This window comes from Chionomys nivalis, chromosome 3, assembly GCF_950005125.1.
Source record: "Chionomys nivalis chromosome 3, mChiNiv1.1, whole genome shotgun sequence".
In the NCBI taxonomy this organism is placed as follows: domain Eukaryota; kingdom Metazoa; phylum Chordata; class Mammalia; order Rodentia; family Cricetidae; genus Chionomys; species Chionomys nivalis.
Genome location: NC_080088.1, coordinates 86,920,235 through 86,938,882, shown reverse-complemented (window position 1 = coordinate 86,938,882; position 18,648 = coordinate 86,920,235). Strand labels below are relative to the sequence as shown.

General features: G+C 39.6%; 1 protein-coding gene and 1 pseudogene across 1 annotated transcript; both read left to right on the top strand.

Annotated features, from left to right (window-relative positions):
- Positions 1 to 16,645, top strand: part of LOC130871358 (zinc finger protein 431-like) — an 80,786-nt pseudogene extending 64,141 nt beyond the window's left edge.
- LOC130870826 (zinc finger protein 431-like) lies at positions 13,101 to 14,699 on the top strand. The gene is made up of 3 exons (XM_057763701.1): positions 13,101 to 13,121; positions 14,314 to 14,440; positions 14,635 to 14,699. Exons 1-3 carry the CDS (start codon positions 13,101 to 13,103, stop codon positions 14,697 to 14,699), a joined length of 213 nt encoding a protein of 70 aa, XP_057619684.1.
- Positions 16,646 to 18,648: the final 2,003 nt, after the last annotated feature.

The following is an 18,648-nucleotide window of genomic DNA, read 5'->3' as shown; positions in this document are numbered from 1 at the left end:
CTTAGTGTATCAGCATCAGCTGGGGGCATCAAATTATTCCCTGTTTTAATCAAAGAAAATAAATCACAATTATATACTTATTTACAAATAGTTTTAGGATTTTCAGTGATGAACCATATTTGGAAGTGAATATATAAAATCACCATTGACTCAGATTTACAGGTACCAGTTCTACCAAAGCCTGGGATTTATAGCCTGAGTTATCATGTTTGCAATTTTTAGCTTTGAAATTTTTTTCTGTGAGCATCAGTGGCAGACAACTGTAATGATTTTAAAAGGTATTGCTCCAATTTTCCAATTCTTCTTTTTTGGTGTGTTGTTTAGTTTTGTACTTTTCGTGTGTGTGTGTGTATGTGTGCTAATATCAACTACATAGGACATAATTTGAAATTCACAGTGATCTTTCTGCCACAGTGTCTTAAGTGCTGGTACTAAAAGAGTGCAGTACTATGCACAGCTGGAGAAATAATTCTTATGGTTCATATCATTTCTTCTTGTGGTTTAGCTTTGTTATTTTTTATGAATCTAATTTCATTCATAATTTCATGTGTATGGGTGTTTTTCCTGTATGCACGTCTTTGTGTCCCCTCATGCCTGGTGTCCAAAGAAGCCTGTAGATGCTGGTAGAACACCAGGCACTAGAGTTACTGAGCTTCTGTCTGTACTGGGAATGGAACCTGTGTACTCTGGGAGAATCTTCAGTCCTTTTACCTACTTCGATATTTTCCCACCAAAGTTTCCTGTTGTTCATCATTTTCCGTCCAATGCAGCCTAGTCATGGTCAGATGCCTGAAGCTTATTTAAAAGACTTGAATTCTCCTCCAGGTGAGAAAAATATCCCAGGTTGGGGTGAAGTTCCAAATTATTCATCCTATACAGTATTGTCAGCCCCTGGACTGTGAAATATAACTAATAAAACAAACTCATTAGATTGTATTTCAATATTTCAGTGGACTTGTTCACACATACATGACAAGTAAAACATTGGAAGGGAAATATATGAGAAGGGATGGAGGGAAGACAAAATAGAGGAAAGTGATGTAATGTCTTTCAATTAAAATGTACAGAGACAAATTTGAATAAAAGAAGTATGGCTAGAGAGATGGCTCAGAAATTAAGAGCACTGCGTGTTGTTACAGAAGATTTAGGTTCAGTTCCCAGACACCGCATGATAGCTAACCACTTGCTATAACTCTAGTTTCTGGCATATCTTATATCTTCTGTCCTCTGAAGTATTATGCACTGACACATGCAGAAAAGGCACACATATAACTAAAATTTCATTCAAAGGTTAGGAAAGGAAAGCATGGAATTTTGTACAGTGAGGTCACAGCCCTGATACAAGAAGCTGCCAGAGTTAGTTGAATGAACTCCTTCTGGTCTTGTGGGCTTTTCTGAGCCAATGTGTTCTGAGATGAAAAACCCCTTGTTCTCAAGTTAAAACTGATCACTAGAGATATCCATCTAATAATAGATTACTGATAGGTGACTCTTCTTTGATGCTCTCTGTGTTTGTGTTCTCTGTAATTTACACTTGTGGAATTGTGACATTGGCACACTTACCAGTTAGATCTAACATCCTGATTAACAAGGAAGATATGTTCCAAAGCATTCTGCTTTCAAAGTGACTTTTACTTGATTTTCAAGTAAAAACTTTTAGTACAAGATAAACTTGCCAGAGGCATTTCTTCCCAATATTTTTAAAATTTACATATTTCTGTATGACGGTGAGATAAGGATGTCCCTAAATGTCCCTGCTATTACATAGTCATCATGTTTGTCATGCATTTGTTGAGGTGGATTAGTTGACCCACTATATTTAGGAATTAGGGAGAACTCCACAGGAACATGCCCACACTCCCTAAGTAAAATCCCCATGCATTCCTTGTTTAGAAAAAGCATTGCTTTGGAAATAATACCCATGGTCTACTTGTCAGATGAGGTGAGAAATCATACACATTTCTTTTGTCTTGGATGCTGTGTTGGATATTCTATCTAGTCAAGCTGACTACCTCTGGAACTAAAACAAACAACAGGGTACACCTGTAAGGGTTTTTTCCTATTTAAGGTTTTGAAATGGCAAGGCCCATCTTCAGTCAGGATCTATTGAGGTGATAAGAACCACCTTTACCAGCTTGATGGCAATGTGCATCTTTAATCCAAGCACTCCGGAAGCATAAGCAGGTGGATTTTCTGAGTTTGTGACTAGCCTTGTCTAGAGAATGTGATACAGGCCAACACAGATAAACAATGTCTCGAGAAAACAATCAATCAAAAAAAAATTCCACCTATAATCTGGATCACACCTTTTGGTGGCAGTCTATTTATATAGGGATATTAAAGAAGAAAGCATTCTCTCTATTTGCCTGCTTGACATAACTCTGGCTATCAAGTTCATTCCTTTCATAGCATTAGAGCCTACTTCTTCAGAATCCTCCTGGATACTGAAAACCTGCTGACACACCTGATTCATGGACCAAAAAAACTGCTGAATTCTTCAGCTTTCCATTGGTAGGCAGCCATTGTTGGAATAACTGGACCATAGTCTTTGAGGAATTCTAATAAATCTACTTTCTACATACACGGAAAGTTTCATCTACAAGTCCTGTTCATGTAGACAACCTGGAATAACGCAAATGATTTTTCACTTGCCCACTGAGGAAAATGTGCTGGCTCACCATAGTGCCCATGAAATCATTCTTCCTAGCCCCATATTCTTTAAGTATTCAACTTACCATAAAGACTACACTTTTTATTATTAATGTTTATTGAAGAGTTTGACCAGAAATTCAGAAATAAATATAGCAATGCAATGGAGCTTTCACCCAGTCTTCCGGCAGAATAAAAATATGTCATCTTGGTTGTCATTTGGTGCTTGGGTTGCTCTCATGGCTGTCAGAAGTGCCTGTGACTCCTGGTGTCAGCCTGAAGCCACAGAACAAACATCATCTTTGGTTTCCTAAAATCTGTACTCATTAGTATTCTGTGCACCCTTCCATCTTTTGAACAGGAGAATCATTATACTCCATATTGTTTACTGGGCTGTGCTAGCTAGCAACATCATGTCCAGGAGGATGAAGGCAGTGTGGTTGTGGATTGCAGGAAGATAGCTGTGTCATCTACTTGAGAGAGGCATAATTGATTTTGAAATTCATATGTCCTCAGATCTGTAAACTTCTGGGTCTGGGGTGGAAGCCAGGGCCAAAGAACCCTGTACTGTGTCTTTAAGCACACTGTAAGGCTCAGGGAGGTGCTCCTGTCACTCAAGGCTCACTAGCCAATCATGGCCTCCATGCAGACCTGTCAGTCAGAACTCAAGTGGTACTCTTCCTGGCGCCATGTTGCAAGCTTGATTTTACAGCAGAGCAGAGCAGGCTCCAGTGGTTTGCTTTCTGTGCTGTGAGTGCTATCGCAGGGTGCTGTGAGGAGAGCATGGGTGAGCATGGAATCCACAGCATGGTGAGTAAGGGGTTGCTGTTCCAAGATGTGGGAGGAGAGAACCGTGAGCCATGGGAGACAGTGTGGCAGGCCCTCGCTGAGTCAGGGTAGGAATCTGCTGCTACCATCAGTGTTCTCTGAGGTCCCATGTAGTCCTTGCAACTCCCCAGAAACAGATCTTGGCCTCTAAATAACTTCCCTCTGTGGGCTGCATCTGTGAAAAGCATTTCCAGCAGGGTACTGTGTGTTAGAAACATCTTTGTGGTCTGCATTTTGATACGTATGGAAGGCAAGGCCCAAACGTGGAGATGCCTAGTTTTTCTAATATCTTTTAGAAGCTCTGCCCTTTGCATTTAACATTGAAGAGTAAGATCCATTTGGAGTTAATTTTGTGGCGTTTGTAAGTGGCATTCTTGAATTCGTTCCCATTCCACTACTAACCTGTGGTGCAGAAGAGCAAGAATTGTTGATATAAGGGCGTTACCAATTCTTAGGAGATATTTACCTGAGGTAGTGTTGCCTCTAAATTACCCAAAGATAAGTAGTATGCTAACTAGGCCTGTTAGAGATTAGGATGCTAGGATACAAAGTTGTTTACAGGATTGTTCAAACATTTGGCCTCTAAACCACGACAAAGACACCAATGATTTATAAACAGCCACCACACCCATCACCATATCAATAACAAACCTCTAACCTGCTACTCAAGGGGGGCATTATAGGATTATAATAATGTACATTAGGGCATGGTGTGACTTAAATATCCAGTTTTTTTTCTAGATAATTATAGTTCTGCCAAATGTGCAGGATGAGACAAAGTGACAACTATTTGAAAAGAAAAAAGCTATTGTGTTGAGAGCTGGCTTGATCAATGATGTCTTTCCATTTAGATTCCAACTCATGGAGATGGAACATAGCTCCTTCTCAAAACCAGGGACACTCCTAGCAGAGCCAGAAACAGCTTATTGTTATTAAGGATTATATTCCTGTTTTTTCCAAGTGCTATTGATTTATTGATTTCTCTTTATACCAGTGTGTTTTCTAGCTCAGGCTTGCCCCCACATTCTGTACCTGAGGATTGCTTTGAACACAGCTAATTCTGCCTTTGCTGCCCTGTGCTGGGAAAACACTCTTGCAACTCCTTCAGGCTGGGCTTTGACTGGTCATTGAGAAGGAAAAAGAGACCAATTAATGAGAGTCCTCTAATCCATCTGACTTTTCCTGGGGACTCACTATTGAAGAGAGACCTGTGAAAAAATTGAGTTCATTTACCTACTCTGAAGCTCTTGAAGGCAGAGTGCAGAAATGGGAGGGAAGGAAGCAACATGAGAGGTTTCCTGTTTTGTAGCTGTTAAAATTTATTGGAGCCCACAAGAGTATACAGTCAATGCACAGACCAATAGGCAGATCCACGGGAAGTGTATATGTACTCATCCACATGGAACAACCTAGTTTGCAGAGCTGTGGGAATACTGGTCTTTTAGAAAAGTCACCATCATATCTGTAAAAACCTCATTAGGCCACCATTCTTCCCTTTGAAATGGGCCTCATTCCCAGAACACCACAGCAGAGCAACTTCTGCTTGATCAGTGGACTGACCTTGCTCCATTTCCCCACATAATGAAACCTTGAAGCAATGGCTTTCACTCTTTGTTCTAGCACTCAAATTTACAAAGAGTCAATCCAACAAAATTATTTGCTAACAGACCACATAGAAATTTTTCTAGAAGACAGGCACTGAGCAGGAAGGCAGCATGCCCCACCTTTGCTAACAAACAAATCTGAGTGGTCCTAGAGGTGTGTATCACAGCAGAGATTAGATGACGAGTATGGGCCAATCAAGGATTCAGCGATTTTACTAACTTCGTCTAAGGGCTGGGAATGTCAGATACTTCCCTGTGGATGCTGGCTCTTTCCTAGGGTCAGGTCACCTGTTCTGGAGTACTGCTTTGTCAGGTTCTACCTGCCTCTTTTTGTGATTTTTATATGCCCATGTAATTTTCCCACCATGTGTGAATTAACTAGAAATCTCTTGGAGACCAGCCCTTATTCTTACTCTTCTTCTTCTCCTCACTACTTCTACTTCTTCCCCTTACTCTCCTTCTTTCTTTTCTCTATTCTTCTACTTATGCTTCTTATTCTTCCTCTTCTCCATGCCCCCTTCACTTCATTTTTTCTCTTGCATGAAAAATAAAGAAGATGCAGCGGTAATGTTCTTAAGTTAATTTTTTACCCTGAGATCCTTGCTTGCCATAGACATTCAATGATGAGCCCTGAGGTGGTACTGAGGTTGGTACTCAAGGCCGCCAATAAAAATTAGTAATATGAAGTCTTGTAATAAGTTTTAGATTATTAATAAATTGTACAACCGGCCATTTCTTGGGGTCCACAGACAAGGGCAATGAAAAACCTGGATAAAGGACTGACTTTATCATAAAATTCAATTGCTGAAATTTTACTATTTCCACTAAAATACAAGATCTCTGTAAACTGTTATGACCCTGAATAACAGGACTGTTGTCCCTGTTTACTCAGGAGATCTTGTCTATTTCCCCTTTCCAGGTGGATTCATATGTTTCTGTTAGGTTCTCCTTCTTACCTAGCTTCTCTGGGGTTGTGGGCTATAGACTGGTTATCCTTTGCTTTATAAGTAGTATCTACTTTTGAGTGAGTAATACTATTTTCTTGTTTTTGAATCTGTGTTACCTCAAACAGGAAGGTATTTTCTATTTCCATTCATTTCCATGCAAATTGCAAGATGTCATTTTTTTTTAACTCCTGAGTAGTACTCCACTGTGTAAATGTACCACATTTTCTTTATTCATTCTTTGGTTGAGGGGCATCTAGGTTGTTTCCATGTTATAGCTAGTATAAATATTGTTGGTATGAACATAGTTGAGCAAATGCCCTTGTGGTATGATTGAACATCCTTTGGTATATGGCAAAGTGTGGTATTGCTGGGTCTTGAGGTAGAATGATTCACAATTTTCTGAAAAACTGCCATACTGATTTCCAAAATGGTTATACAAGCTTGCATGCTCACAGGAAATGTAGGAGTGTTCTCCATTCTCCACATCCCATCCAGCATTAGTCAATTTTTGTATTCAGAAAACTTACCATATTATTATGACTTCCTTGGGGTTTTGTTGGTTTGGGTGCTGATTTTGGAGTCTTGCTTTTAATTATTTCTATGCAGATCTACTTTTTCCTGTTGTTGCTATCTTTATGATATTTTTTGCTACTTGATAGATATGGTTAATATACTGGTTTTGATTTTTAAAAACTTTCTCATATATTATTGTCTCTTTGTCTGAATTAGCTTCACCTGTCAACATGATATAGCCTAGAGCCATGTGAGGGAACATCATTTGATGGCATGACCACACAGAATTACTAATTACTATGTCTGTGAGAAATTGGGTTGGTTGGTGATTGATGTAGGAACACTCGTCCACTGAGTGTGGCGATACTCATAAGCAAGTAGGCCTGAACTGGATAAGAGAGCTGGCTGAGCTTGAGAGAGTGACAGAGTAGGAGAGAAAGCTAAGAAAACTGTTTCCCCACATTTTATTTTACTTCAGTTGCTAACTTGAGTTTCTAACCTAAGCTTCCACAGTGATGGGTTGTGATGACAGTATCAACCAAATAAACCCTGAGATGCTTTTGGTTAGAATGTAATCACAGTAAGTAAAAAGCAAGTTATAACAAAATGTGGTACAGCAGAGTGATTTTCTTGCTGCAAAGGACCTAGGATCGATGACTTTCGGAGGACTGTTGAAGATATTATGACTTTACTTGGTAAAAGCCCCCAAAATTGTACACAGTGCTTACATCAGTTATTATTAGGGAACTACAAAGACGGGAAGCCTGAGAATAATGCAGACAGTGAAGGTTGAACTCATTGGATTCCAGTGGGAAATAGACTCCTTGAAAAATTAAGCTAGAGGTCATTTGTATTATATTTATATTATATATATTTTTGTCCCAAATAATTCTTTCTATTTTGCCTGAGAATTTGTGTAAGACTAAATTAAAAAAAATAAAGGGTTGATTTCTTAGACAAAATATTGATGCAGTTGGGTAGTTTTTACTGATGACTCCCTCGGGTCTACAATGAATATTGAAACAAGAGGGACAGAAAGAAATGAAAAGTCTGTTTGGTAGAGAAAAAAAGCACTGGGTAGTTTTACGTGGCAGCCCTGTGGAGAAACAGGCAGAAATTTTCAAGTAGGTTGTCACCATTAAAGAAAAACCCATTGCTCCAGAGTGGAAGCCTAGCAAGGTGTTCTAAGGGTAACACTCCTTCCTGATAAACCTTCAGTTGATGGAAGGAGTAAGCAAAGTGATTTCAAGGTAAATGAATCAACTTCTTGCAAAACCTACTGTGACTCTGGTCTGTGCAACTCTGGTAGGGTCCATTACAACTTAGAAGCCAAACTTGGCTTGATCACCCATATTGTACTGGTTCTAGAAACAATAAAGTTGCCAAAGGTAAAGGTCATGGATTCTTCCTCTGTGCTTTCATTTCAGGACAGTTACACCCATTTGCATTTTGCAGGGTCAACAACCTAGTGAGGACTCTTTGAGAGTTCATTGCATGAAGCTGTGAAGATAAAGCTTCTGTTCTTTTGAGAAAATAGGATAGTAATATACCTAAGCCATGAGACATTTGCTATGGATAGCTGAATACAGATAGAGGAAATAGCAAATGAGACACGAGTGAAAAGTTACAGGGATAGAGCTTTTTAAATTCTTTGAAAATGAAGCCCCTTGTCTCTGAGACACAAATATAGGATTTTGTCCTGCTGGTTTTTAATCTTGCTTTGATCCAATCTTCCCCATCATCTCCACATTCTGCTTTCTTTTCTTTTTAAAATTCTTCTCTCATACAATACATCCGAACTACAGTTTCCCCCTTCACTCCTCTCAGTGCGCTCCCCTGCTTCATTCTCCTTCAGATCCCCTCCTCCTCCATTTCCCTTCTTAAGTGAGATCTCCCAGTGATATCAACCAAATATGTCATATCAAGTTACAATAAGACTACGTGTAAACCCTCTCGTGACAGGTGTGGCCTGTGTTCTGTCAGGCTTTCAGGGGGTCTTTGCGCAAGTTGGGGGAGAAGAAAATGTGAAGAAGGGATGGGGACAGTTTGGTGTGGGAAACTTTGAGAGTGGGGATGTCTGCAGGCAAGTGGCCTACATGGACCTCTCACAGCTCGTGTGACTTTTTTATAAACAGTACCTCCACCTATGTTGAGGGCTAGAAAAATATAACAAGAATACAAGTGGGATTGGGAATAGTGTTTGGGGGAGCTACTCAAAGAGAGAAGGAGATCCATGGGTTGGATGACACAGGTAAAATATTGTCTTGAGGATCCAAAGAAGCTTTGGATATTTGAACAGTGTTGAGGCTGTTAAAGATTGTGAGGATCACTGATGTTAGACTTAAAGCATTTCCATTGCTTTTTGTTTATTCTTTTTATTTGTTCCTCTCTCATACAGTACACTCTGGCCACAGCTTCGACTTGGTCTACCTCTCCTAGTCCCTCCCCAAACTTCCCACTCTCCCTCAGATGCCCTGTTCCCCCTTTTCCATTCAGAAAAGAGCAGGCCTCACAGGGATATCAAATGAACGTATCAAAACAAGGTACAATAACTCTAGGCAGAAACCTCCATATCCAGACAGGATTAGGCAAGGCAACCCAGTAGGAGGAAAAGGGTCTCAAGAGCAGGCAAAAGTGTGAAAAACACCCACACTCCTACTGTTAGGAGTTGCAGAAAATACCAAGCTGAGCAGCCACAACATTCATGCAGAGGCCTGGACCCGGACTCTGCAAGATCCATAATTGCTGTTTAAGGCTCCGTGAGCCCATATAATTCCTGCTTAGTTCATTCTGTGGGCTGTGTTCTTCTGGTGTCCTTTACACCTATGGTTTCTATAATCTCCCTCCCAAATTTCTGCAGGATTCCAAGAGCTCCAGTTAGTGCTTGGGTGAACATCTCTGCATCTGTTACAATCAGCTGCTAAAGGAAGCCCCTCTGTTGACAATTAGGCTAGGAACCAATCTATGATTGTATCAGAATAGATCTAGCAATCATTATATTGGCCATTTTTTTCTTTTTTATTACTTGTATTTTGTTCTACTCTAAATCTCTGAGCCATCTAACTTCTTGTTCCTTGCCATCCAGGCAATGTTGAGTGTTAGTTTCCTCGTTTGGCTTGGGCCTCAAGTTTGTTCAGTCATAGCTTTGCTACTACACCAATTTAAGCCAATTCCCTGGTATAACTTCCACACAGAACAAATGTGTGTTGAATATTTTATGACTGGCTTTTTTCCTAATCCCACTATTGGGAGAGAGCTGTGTGTGATTACAGATGATGATTTGTTCAGGCTCCATGTTCTTAGTTACTGGGACCCTAGTCCTCACTAGGGTCACCCTCATAGCTTGTAAAAGTTTTTACTGCACTAGGCTTTCACATTAACCCTAAAATCTTTCTTATTCCAGTCGTCTCTCCCTATATTCTCTTCCTCTGTCCCTCCACTGATCCTTTTGCTGCTCCCAGTCCACCCATAAAATCTAGTCTATTTTCTCTTCACATGGAAGATCAGTGCGTCCCCTGCTACATCAATGTTTGTTACTTACCCTCTCTGGGTCTGTGGATCGTACTGTAATTATTCTTTACTCTACAACTAAAATCTACTTACAAGTGAGTATGCATCATGGTTGTCTATGTGGTTCCCAATTTACTTGCTCAGAATAAAATGAAGTCAGGAAACTAGATACCACCAAATCAAATAATCCAATAAAAATGTGGTACAGATCAAAACAAAGAATTCTAAATAGGTGACTTTAAACTGCCTTAAAAACAATTAAATAAAGGTTTGACATCCATAGACAACAAGGAAATGCAAATCAAAACTCCTTTAAGACTTACTTTCATACCTGCAGAATGGCTAGGAGCAATAACACAAGTGACAGCTTATGCTGGCAAGGATGTGGAAAAGGGGAGCATTCCTCAAGTGCTGCTTGGAGCAGAAACCTTTATAGCCACTATAGAAATCAATATGGCAGTTCCTCAGATAACTGGGAATCTATTGACATCAAGAATGAGCTATACCACTGTGGTAGTCTGAATGTAGTTGGACCCCATAATCTCTTAAAGAGTGGCAATAGTAGATGTGTGGTTATTTTGGAGTGGACATGGCCTTGTTAGAGGAAGTGTGTCACTGTCAGTTGTTGAAGTATCTTATTCGTAGGATACTTCCCAGTGTGACAGATAACTTCCTGTTGTCTCTGAGTCAACATATAAGAACTCTCAGTTCCAGCACTACATCTGGCTGCCTGTGTACATGTCCCAAGCCATGATGATAATTACCTCAACCTCTGTAATTATGGTCGTGGTGTCTCTTCACAGAAATAAAAACTTAACTAAAACAAAAGTTGGTTCCAGGTACTGGGGTATTGCTCTGATAAATGTGACCATAGTTTTGCTTGGAATAAGATGGACTTTTGGACTTTGGCTTAGGAAAAGTATTAAATGCATTAAACACTTCATACTGGGTAATACTAGGAGCATGGGAGACCTTGATAATGATGTGAAATATTGGGAACCACCTCTATCAGTATCAGAGTAGGATTTTTGTATGTTGCCTAGAAACAATTCTCATGATATTTTGGTGAAGGAAGTGGCTGAATTTTGCCTTGGTCCAAAGAATCAGCCTGAGGCTAGCTAAAGTGAAGAGTTTTGATTAATACCCTTGGCAGAAAAAAAATCTCAAAACAGCCTAGGATAGACTCTTTCATGTGGATATTAGTGGCAACTCTACTGAAGATATATAATGAAAGGAGCAGCTGATCAAGGAAAAATGCTAGAGGAGAAAGGGGGCTCTTGAAAGTGGAATGCAGCTAAATCCTCTGTTCTGGTACATAAACAGATGAAGAAATGAAATAAAGGGAGTGGTGATCTGAGAGGGTGGTGGCACATGTTTTTAATCTTAGCAGGAAGAACACAGAGGCAGGCATATTTCCATTAGTTCAAGGCCAGTCTAGTCTACTGAGCAAGTTTCAGGAGAGCCAAGCTTAGGCAGTGAGAGACAGAAAGCTGATGTCATTAAACAAGTGGCCATGTTCCAGCCCTAGTAAGCAGCAGAACCTGACAGATTTGGCCTTGTGGTTCTGGTTTTAGAGCTAAGGATAGAAGAAATATGTTCAGATCCTCTGGTTCTGGTTAGCTGTGGCTAAAATATCAGCTGGATGGTCAAGTTATCAGAAGTATTTAAATGAAATTTTGTTTTGCTAGGTACTTGATGCTGGTTGGCTAGAGCTAAGAAATCAGTGATGATTCAGAGACCAGCATCACTGATGTGAAAATGTCTGGGAAGTGTTTCCTAAGACCGCAGAGAAGCTGTCTTTCAGAGGTAGCCAAGGTTGTGCCTCATGGTGGTAGATGGAGTTTGTAATGTGTTTTACCCCGGTGGTATTGGTTTTGACAGTATTGATGGATGTAAGGCCTGGCACTGTGAGAGGCCAGGAAAGGACATCACTGAAGGTGCAGTCTCATTGGCAGTTGAATGCCCCAAACTGTGAATGTTATACCAAGAAGTTGAGATGTGGCACCCTGAGAAGAGCCTATGAGAGACTACTGGTGACAGTGCAGCCCAGTTGCATCAAAAGGCTCCAGTGTTTTGTAGATGCCAGTACTGTGAAATGATCACCAAAACAGTAGTGGCAGTGGAATTTAGCCAGTCAGATTCTAGAAGACCAGCTGTGTGCACTGCAGAAGGCAGAGACAGTCTATTGACACAAGGCCTGTGAAAAAGTCCAGAAGATTGTGAATGAATCTAAGATATTGGAACATTGGAATTTTTTAATTACCCAAGATGTTAGAGATGCCAGGGTCATAGGTTATCTGCCAAGATGAGCTGTTAATGAGAAGTGGAACCAGCCCAAGAAACAAAAAGTGTTGCACTCAACATAGCTGAATACAGTAGGAGACATGGAGAGCCATTGAACATAGAGTTAGGTATCATTATATTTTTTTTCTTTTTTGTTACTTGTATTTGGTTCTATCCTGATTCTCTGAGTCATCCAGCTACTGATTCCTGCTGAACTATATGATCATCCTGGCAACATTGTGCTTCAATTTAGGCCAGTCATTGGTTTGCCACTATACCAATCTTTAGCCACCATTTCCCTGGTATAATTTCCAGACAGACTATTGTATATCTCTGGCTGTTCTGAAAGGAGCTCCTGAGACCATGCTGACCTGAACTCAGAGATCTATGACAGAGGGATTAATGGTGGGACAACATACTTCTTTTTATGTATTTAATATTGGCTAATGAGCCTGGAATGTAGATTTTTGTACATTTAAATTATATTTTGGTATGCTGAACTTCACCTATATCTTGAATTTTGAAGTTTGGTGAAGAGTATCATTTTCTGAGGATAACAGTATCCATGGCATTAAAGCATGTGCCGTCTTCATCATTACAGGTGTATGACATTCTACCTGCCTATTATTTTTGTTTGAATTCTATTGAATGAATAGGAGTTTTTGCCTATATTCATGGGTATGTACTGTATGTGTGCCTGTTACTCAGAGTAGTCAGAAGAGGCCTCAGAACCTCAGGCATAAGGTGAATTCTAAAAGTTGAAGTGATGCATAGTTATAAGCCAGATGTAAGTGATGTGGGAGTGTCATATATCAATCTGTTGCTTTCAATGATTAATTAATAAAGAAACTGCTTGGCCTGATAGGTTAGAACATAAGTGGGTGGAGTAAACAGAACAGAATGCTGGGAGGAAGAGGAAGTGAGGCAGATGCCATGCCTCTACTCTCCAGGGCAGACATGATGAAGCTCCGACCCAAGATGGACGTAGGCTAGAATCTTCCTGGTAAGCTACTGCCTCATGGCACTACACAGATTATTAGAAATGGGTGAGTCAAGGTGTGAGAGTTAGCCAAGAAGAGGCTAGATATAATGGGCCAAGCAGTGTTTAAATGAATACAGTTTGTGGGTTGTTATTTCGGGGGCTAAGCTAGCCAGGCAGCCGGGAGCTGGGCAGAAATGCAGTCCGCAGCTCCACACTACATGTAAGTACTGGGAATTGACCCTTCCTATCTGCAGACCAGCAAGACCTTTTAATTTCTGAGCCATCTCTCCTGCCCTATGTCATTTATAGTCAACATTTATAGTGCTGATGTTTTTTGGACCATTTGTAACTGTTTAAACATGCACTCCCTTTTAGCAAGATCTTATGTTACAGTTTAAACTGGGCCATTGCATATTCTGGAAGATGAATGTAGAACTAGAGTGAATGCAAAACTTTTTGGAGGAACCTCAGTAAAAACATCTGATTTCTTTTTACATTTTTTGTTTGAATGATGTTTTTTTTTGGGTGGAGAAGATGTTTTATTATTTGTAACTCTGGCTTACCTGTACTCACTGCATAGGTTTTGATTGGCACCCAACTCAATTTAATTCATCTGCTTTTACATTGAGTGCCGGTATTAAAGGCATGAGAAAATATACCCAAGTTTCCCATCTCTTTTCTAGATAATAATTGTCCATACTATTTCTTTGATGGGTTCTCAGTAGCATTTATCTGTTTGCATATCTCTCTCTGATTGTGTGCTCATTGGCACTTCTTCTTCAAGGCTGTATCCTGTTTAAACGGCCTAGAAATGGCACATGTGAAACTCCTTCCTATCCAGTTTCCTTCTAATGTGACTTGGTGCTTCTATTATAATGCCTACATCATGGAAGAATTGAGGGAAGCATCAGAATTATATTAATATATTATTTGAAAGAAGTATCCAGTTACAATGTCAGGATCACACTTTGTTTTACTGTTGTTTGGATTATTCTAGAATGCAGTGACCTATGATGATGTGCACATTGACTTCACTTTAGATGAGTGGGCTTTGCTGAATCCTTCTCAGAAGAGTCTCTACAAAGATGTGATGCTGGAGACGTACAGAAACCTCACTTCTATAGGTAAGACTGTGAATTTTCCTTCACATTTTAAAATAAGGGGACATCTGTATCTTGGTTATTGATACTCTTGTGTATTTGATTGAGAAAATGTAAGAATGAGTGAATAACTAAGGCATAATATCTTAATACTTAAGATATTAAATTTTGCACAATTTCTAATAATATATCATACATTTTCTGGAAATATATTTTAGGCTACAGTTGGGAAAACCATAATTTTGAAGAATATCGTCAAAGTGCTAGAAGACATGGAAGGTAATTTTCATGTGCAACTTGATATGAATTTGTCTCCAAAAAAATTTGTCTCAGAAGATGTAAAGAAAAGCAACAGTATTAATAAGCTTAATATATATTGATGATTATTAATTTCTCACCAAATCATATGCTTGCTTATTAGGTAGGTAATTTGTATTTTTAGGGCTTTCCTCTAAAAACCAAGACAAGTAAACAATGACTTATCTGATACCACCATTTGAATCATAGCCCCATGGGAACTATGCTGTAGAACTGCCAATTCGTTTAGTTTTATACCACTCTGAAACTGAACAAAGTATACAGATTGACTAGATGATAATTATATATCCAAAATTGTCTAAGGAATGAAAGGTCTGCAGTAACACTAGTGTCATTCATATACTTGTTACTTCGCTGACCGTATTGGAAGGGTTAGTTTATGAGACTTAAAAAAACCTTTTGTGAAGAAATCTTAATCTCTATACCACATATTTGTGAGGAATAGAAAGTCAAACTGTGTGAATTCAGTGGAGAAATCTTTTATTTGTTCTTCCTTTAATAAGAATATCATATGTCACTCTGGATACAAACAAGTGACCAATGGGATATGGAAAGATGACTGGACCTCTTTCAGAATAATGAGAAGATATAAAAGATATTTGATATTCCAACATTGATCAGACTTTTTGGATATGATACTAGTTTATATTTAGTTGCTTTTCCAACTTCATTTGGAAGACATCAACATACAATGAAAATCAGTCCTATGAATTTTGGACTGTATAGTTACTTTTGTTAATCCTGGTACACTTACTCATGTATTATGTATTGCACTATAAAATAACATAACAATGTAATACATATGGTGATGTTTATTTAAAACTGAGTTGCTCAAGTTCCTTTCAAATATTAAAAAAATCATATGAAAAAATTCCATAAATGTGGGCATGAAATAAAGGCTCTTATCATTACAGGTTCTTCAAAGACACAAAACACTACTTAATGAAGTAATATACCATGAATATAAAACCTAAAATCTGAGTATTCTTTACAATTAGACAAAATAATAAAATTAATTCATACAGATATTAAGATTCATCTGTTTAATGCATGTGGTAAAGCTTTTCCTGTGCCAATTTTCTTTGCAGGTATGAAAGAAGCCATACTGGAAAGAAACCCTCTGAATATACTCAATGTGTAAAAGCCTTTTCATGTTGCAGTCATCTTGAAGGATGTGAAAAAATTCCTGCAGGAGAGAAACCATATGATGATATTCAATATGATGAAGTGTCTACATTTCCCCGTCATCCCCAGATACTTAAAAGAACACACGCTAAAGGGAAACCCCATGAATGTAATCAGTGCAGTAAAGCTCTTGTCAGTCATGTTCAGCTTCAAAAACATAAAAGAAGACATACTGAAGAGAAGCCTTTTGAATGTAATCAATGTGATAAAGCTTTTTCACGAAACTATAAACTCCAAATACACAAAAGAACACATACTGGCGAAAAACCCTATGAATGTAATGAATGTGGTAAAGTCTTTGCATATCACCATCATCTTCACGTACATAAAAGAACACATACTGGAGAGAAACCCTACACATGTAATCAATGTGATAAAACCTTTTCACAGAACAGTAATCTCCGAGTACATCAAAGGACACATACTGGCGAGAAACCCTACAAATGTAATCAATGTGATAAAGCCTTTTCACAGAATTGTAATCTCCAAGTACATCAAAGGACACATACTGGAGAGAAACCTTATCAATGTAATCAATGTGATAAAGCTTTTGCAAGCCATGGTGAGCTTCATAGACATAGCAGAACACATACTGGAGAGAAGCCCTTTGTATGTAATCAATGTGATAAAGCTTTTTCAAGGCACTCTCAACTCCAAATACACAAAAGAACACATACTAGAGAAAAACACCGTGAATATAATCAATATGGTAAAGTCATTTCATAGGTCAGTAGTCTCTAACTTCACAAAAGAACACATACTGAAGATAAAACCTATGAATGTAATCAATGTGGTAAAGTTTTTTCACAACTTAGTAGGAACCAAAATAATAAAAAAAACACATGGAGAGAAGTCTTATTAATGTAATCAATGCAGTAAGGCTTTTGCAATTCATTGTGAGCTTCGCAGACATAAATGAACACAGAAGAGAGAAGCTCTTTAGTGTAATCAGTGTGATAAAGGTTTTTCATGATGCTCTAAACTCCAAATGCATGAAAGAAAACATATTGGAGAGAATTCTTATCAATGTAATCAATACAGTAAAGCCATTTTATATGTCAGTGTTCTCCAACATCAGAAAAGAACACATACTGGAGAGAAACCTTATAAATATAATCAATGTGGTAAAGGCTTTGTATGTCATAGAAGTCTTTACATCCATGAAAGAACACATACTTAATAGAAACAATACAAATTTAGCCAATGTTGTAAAACCTTTGTATGTGTTATCAATTTTAAAATCATGAGAAAGAATCACACTGCTAAGAAACTTTTTTTTACTTTCTTTTTTTGTTATTAAAAATTTCCACCTCTTCCCCCACCCCTCTCCCTCTCCCTCTCCAATCATAAGAGCAGTCAGGGTTGCCTGCCCTGTGGGAAGTCCAAGGTCCTCCCCCCTCCATCCAGGTCTAGGAAGGTGCGCATCCAAACAGACTAGGCTCCCACAAAGCTAGTACATGCAGTAGAATCAAAACCCAGTGTCATTGTCCTTGGCTTCTCAGTCAGCCCTCATTGTCAGCCACATTCAGAGAGTCCGGTTTGATCACATGCTCCAGCTGGTCTTGTTGAGCTCCCATTAGATGAGCCCCACCGTCTCAGTGGGTGGGCGCACCCCTCACAGTACTGACTTTCTTGCTCATGTTCTCCCTCCTTCTGTTCCTCATTTGGACCTTGGGAGCTCAGTCCAGTGCTCCAATGTGGGTCTCTGTTTCTATCTCCATCCATTGCCAGATGAAGGTTCTATGGTGATATGTAAGATATTCATCAGTGTGGCTATAGGATAAGGCCAGCTCAGGCACCTTCTCAGCTGCCCAAGGAACAAGCTGGGAACATCTCCTTGGACACCTGGGAACCTCTCTAGAGTCAAGTCTCTTGCCAACCCCAAAATGGCTCCCTTAATTATGATATCTACTTCCCTGCTCCCATATCCACCCTTCATCCCAACCATCCCCTTCCCCCAAGCTCTCCCCATCCTCCTCTTCTCCCTTCTCTCTCCCCATCTCCCCTTACCCCCACCCCCAAGCTGCCAATTTTTGCCTGGCAGTCTTTTTTACTTCAAATATCCAGGAGGATAACTATATGTTTTTCTTTGGGTTCACCTTCTTATTTAGCTTCTCTAGGATCATGAATTATAGGCTCAATACCCTTTATGGCTAGAATCCACTTATGAATGAGTATGTGCCATATTCATCTTTTTGGGTCTGGGTTACCTCACTCAGGATAGTGTTTTCTGTTTCCATCCATTTGCATCCCTTCCCTTCTGGGGGGGGGGGTCATAAGATCCCCCAGCTCAGCCTGTTTTGGGGCTAGGATGGGGTGGTGAGTGCAACTGGGCAGGAGTTCCTTTGTTTCACTAACCCTGCATGCAGCAAGCTAGTCCTTTTGTCCGCGAGGTCCATGGCCAGCAAGGGGCCCTAATCCTGTACCAGAAGATCCATCGGAGCGGTGAGTGTGTTCCTAACTGGCCGGCAGAAGCCCCGGAAAGGGAACACAGACATTCCTCAACCACCTTAACTTTCTGGTCATTCTGCAGGGGCTTCTGTCCCCTGCTACTTCCTCTCTCTATCCCATCCCAGCTTGCTCCCAGGTACCCCTTCCCTTTCTTGGGGTCATAAGATTCTCCAGCTCAGCCTGTTTGGGGGCTGGGACAGGGTAGTGAGTGCAACCGGCAGGGTTTCCTTTGTTTCACTGAGCCTGCCTGCAGCAAACTAGTCCTTTTGTCTGTGAGG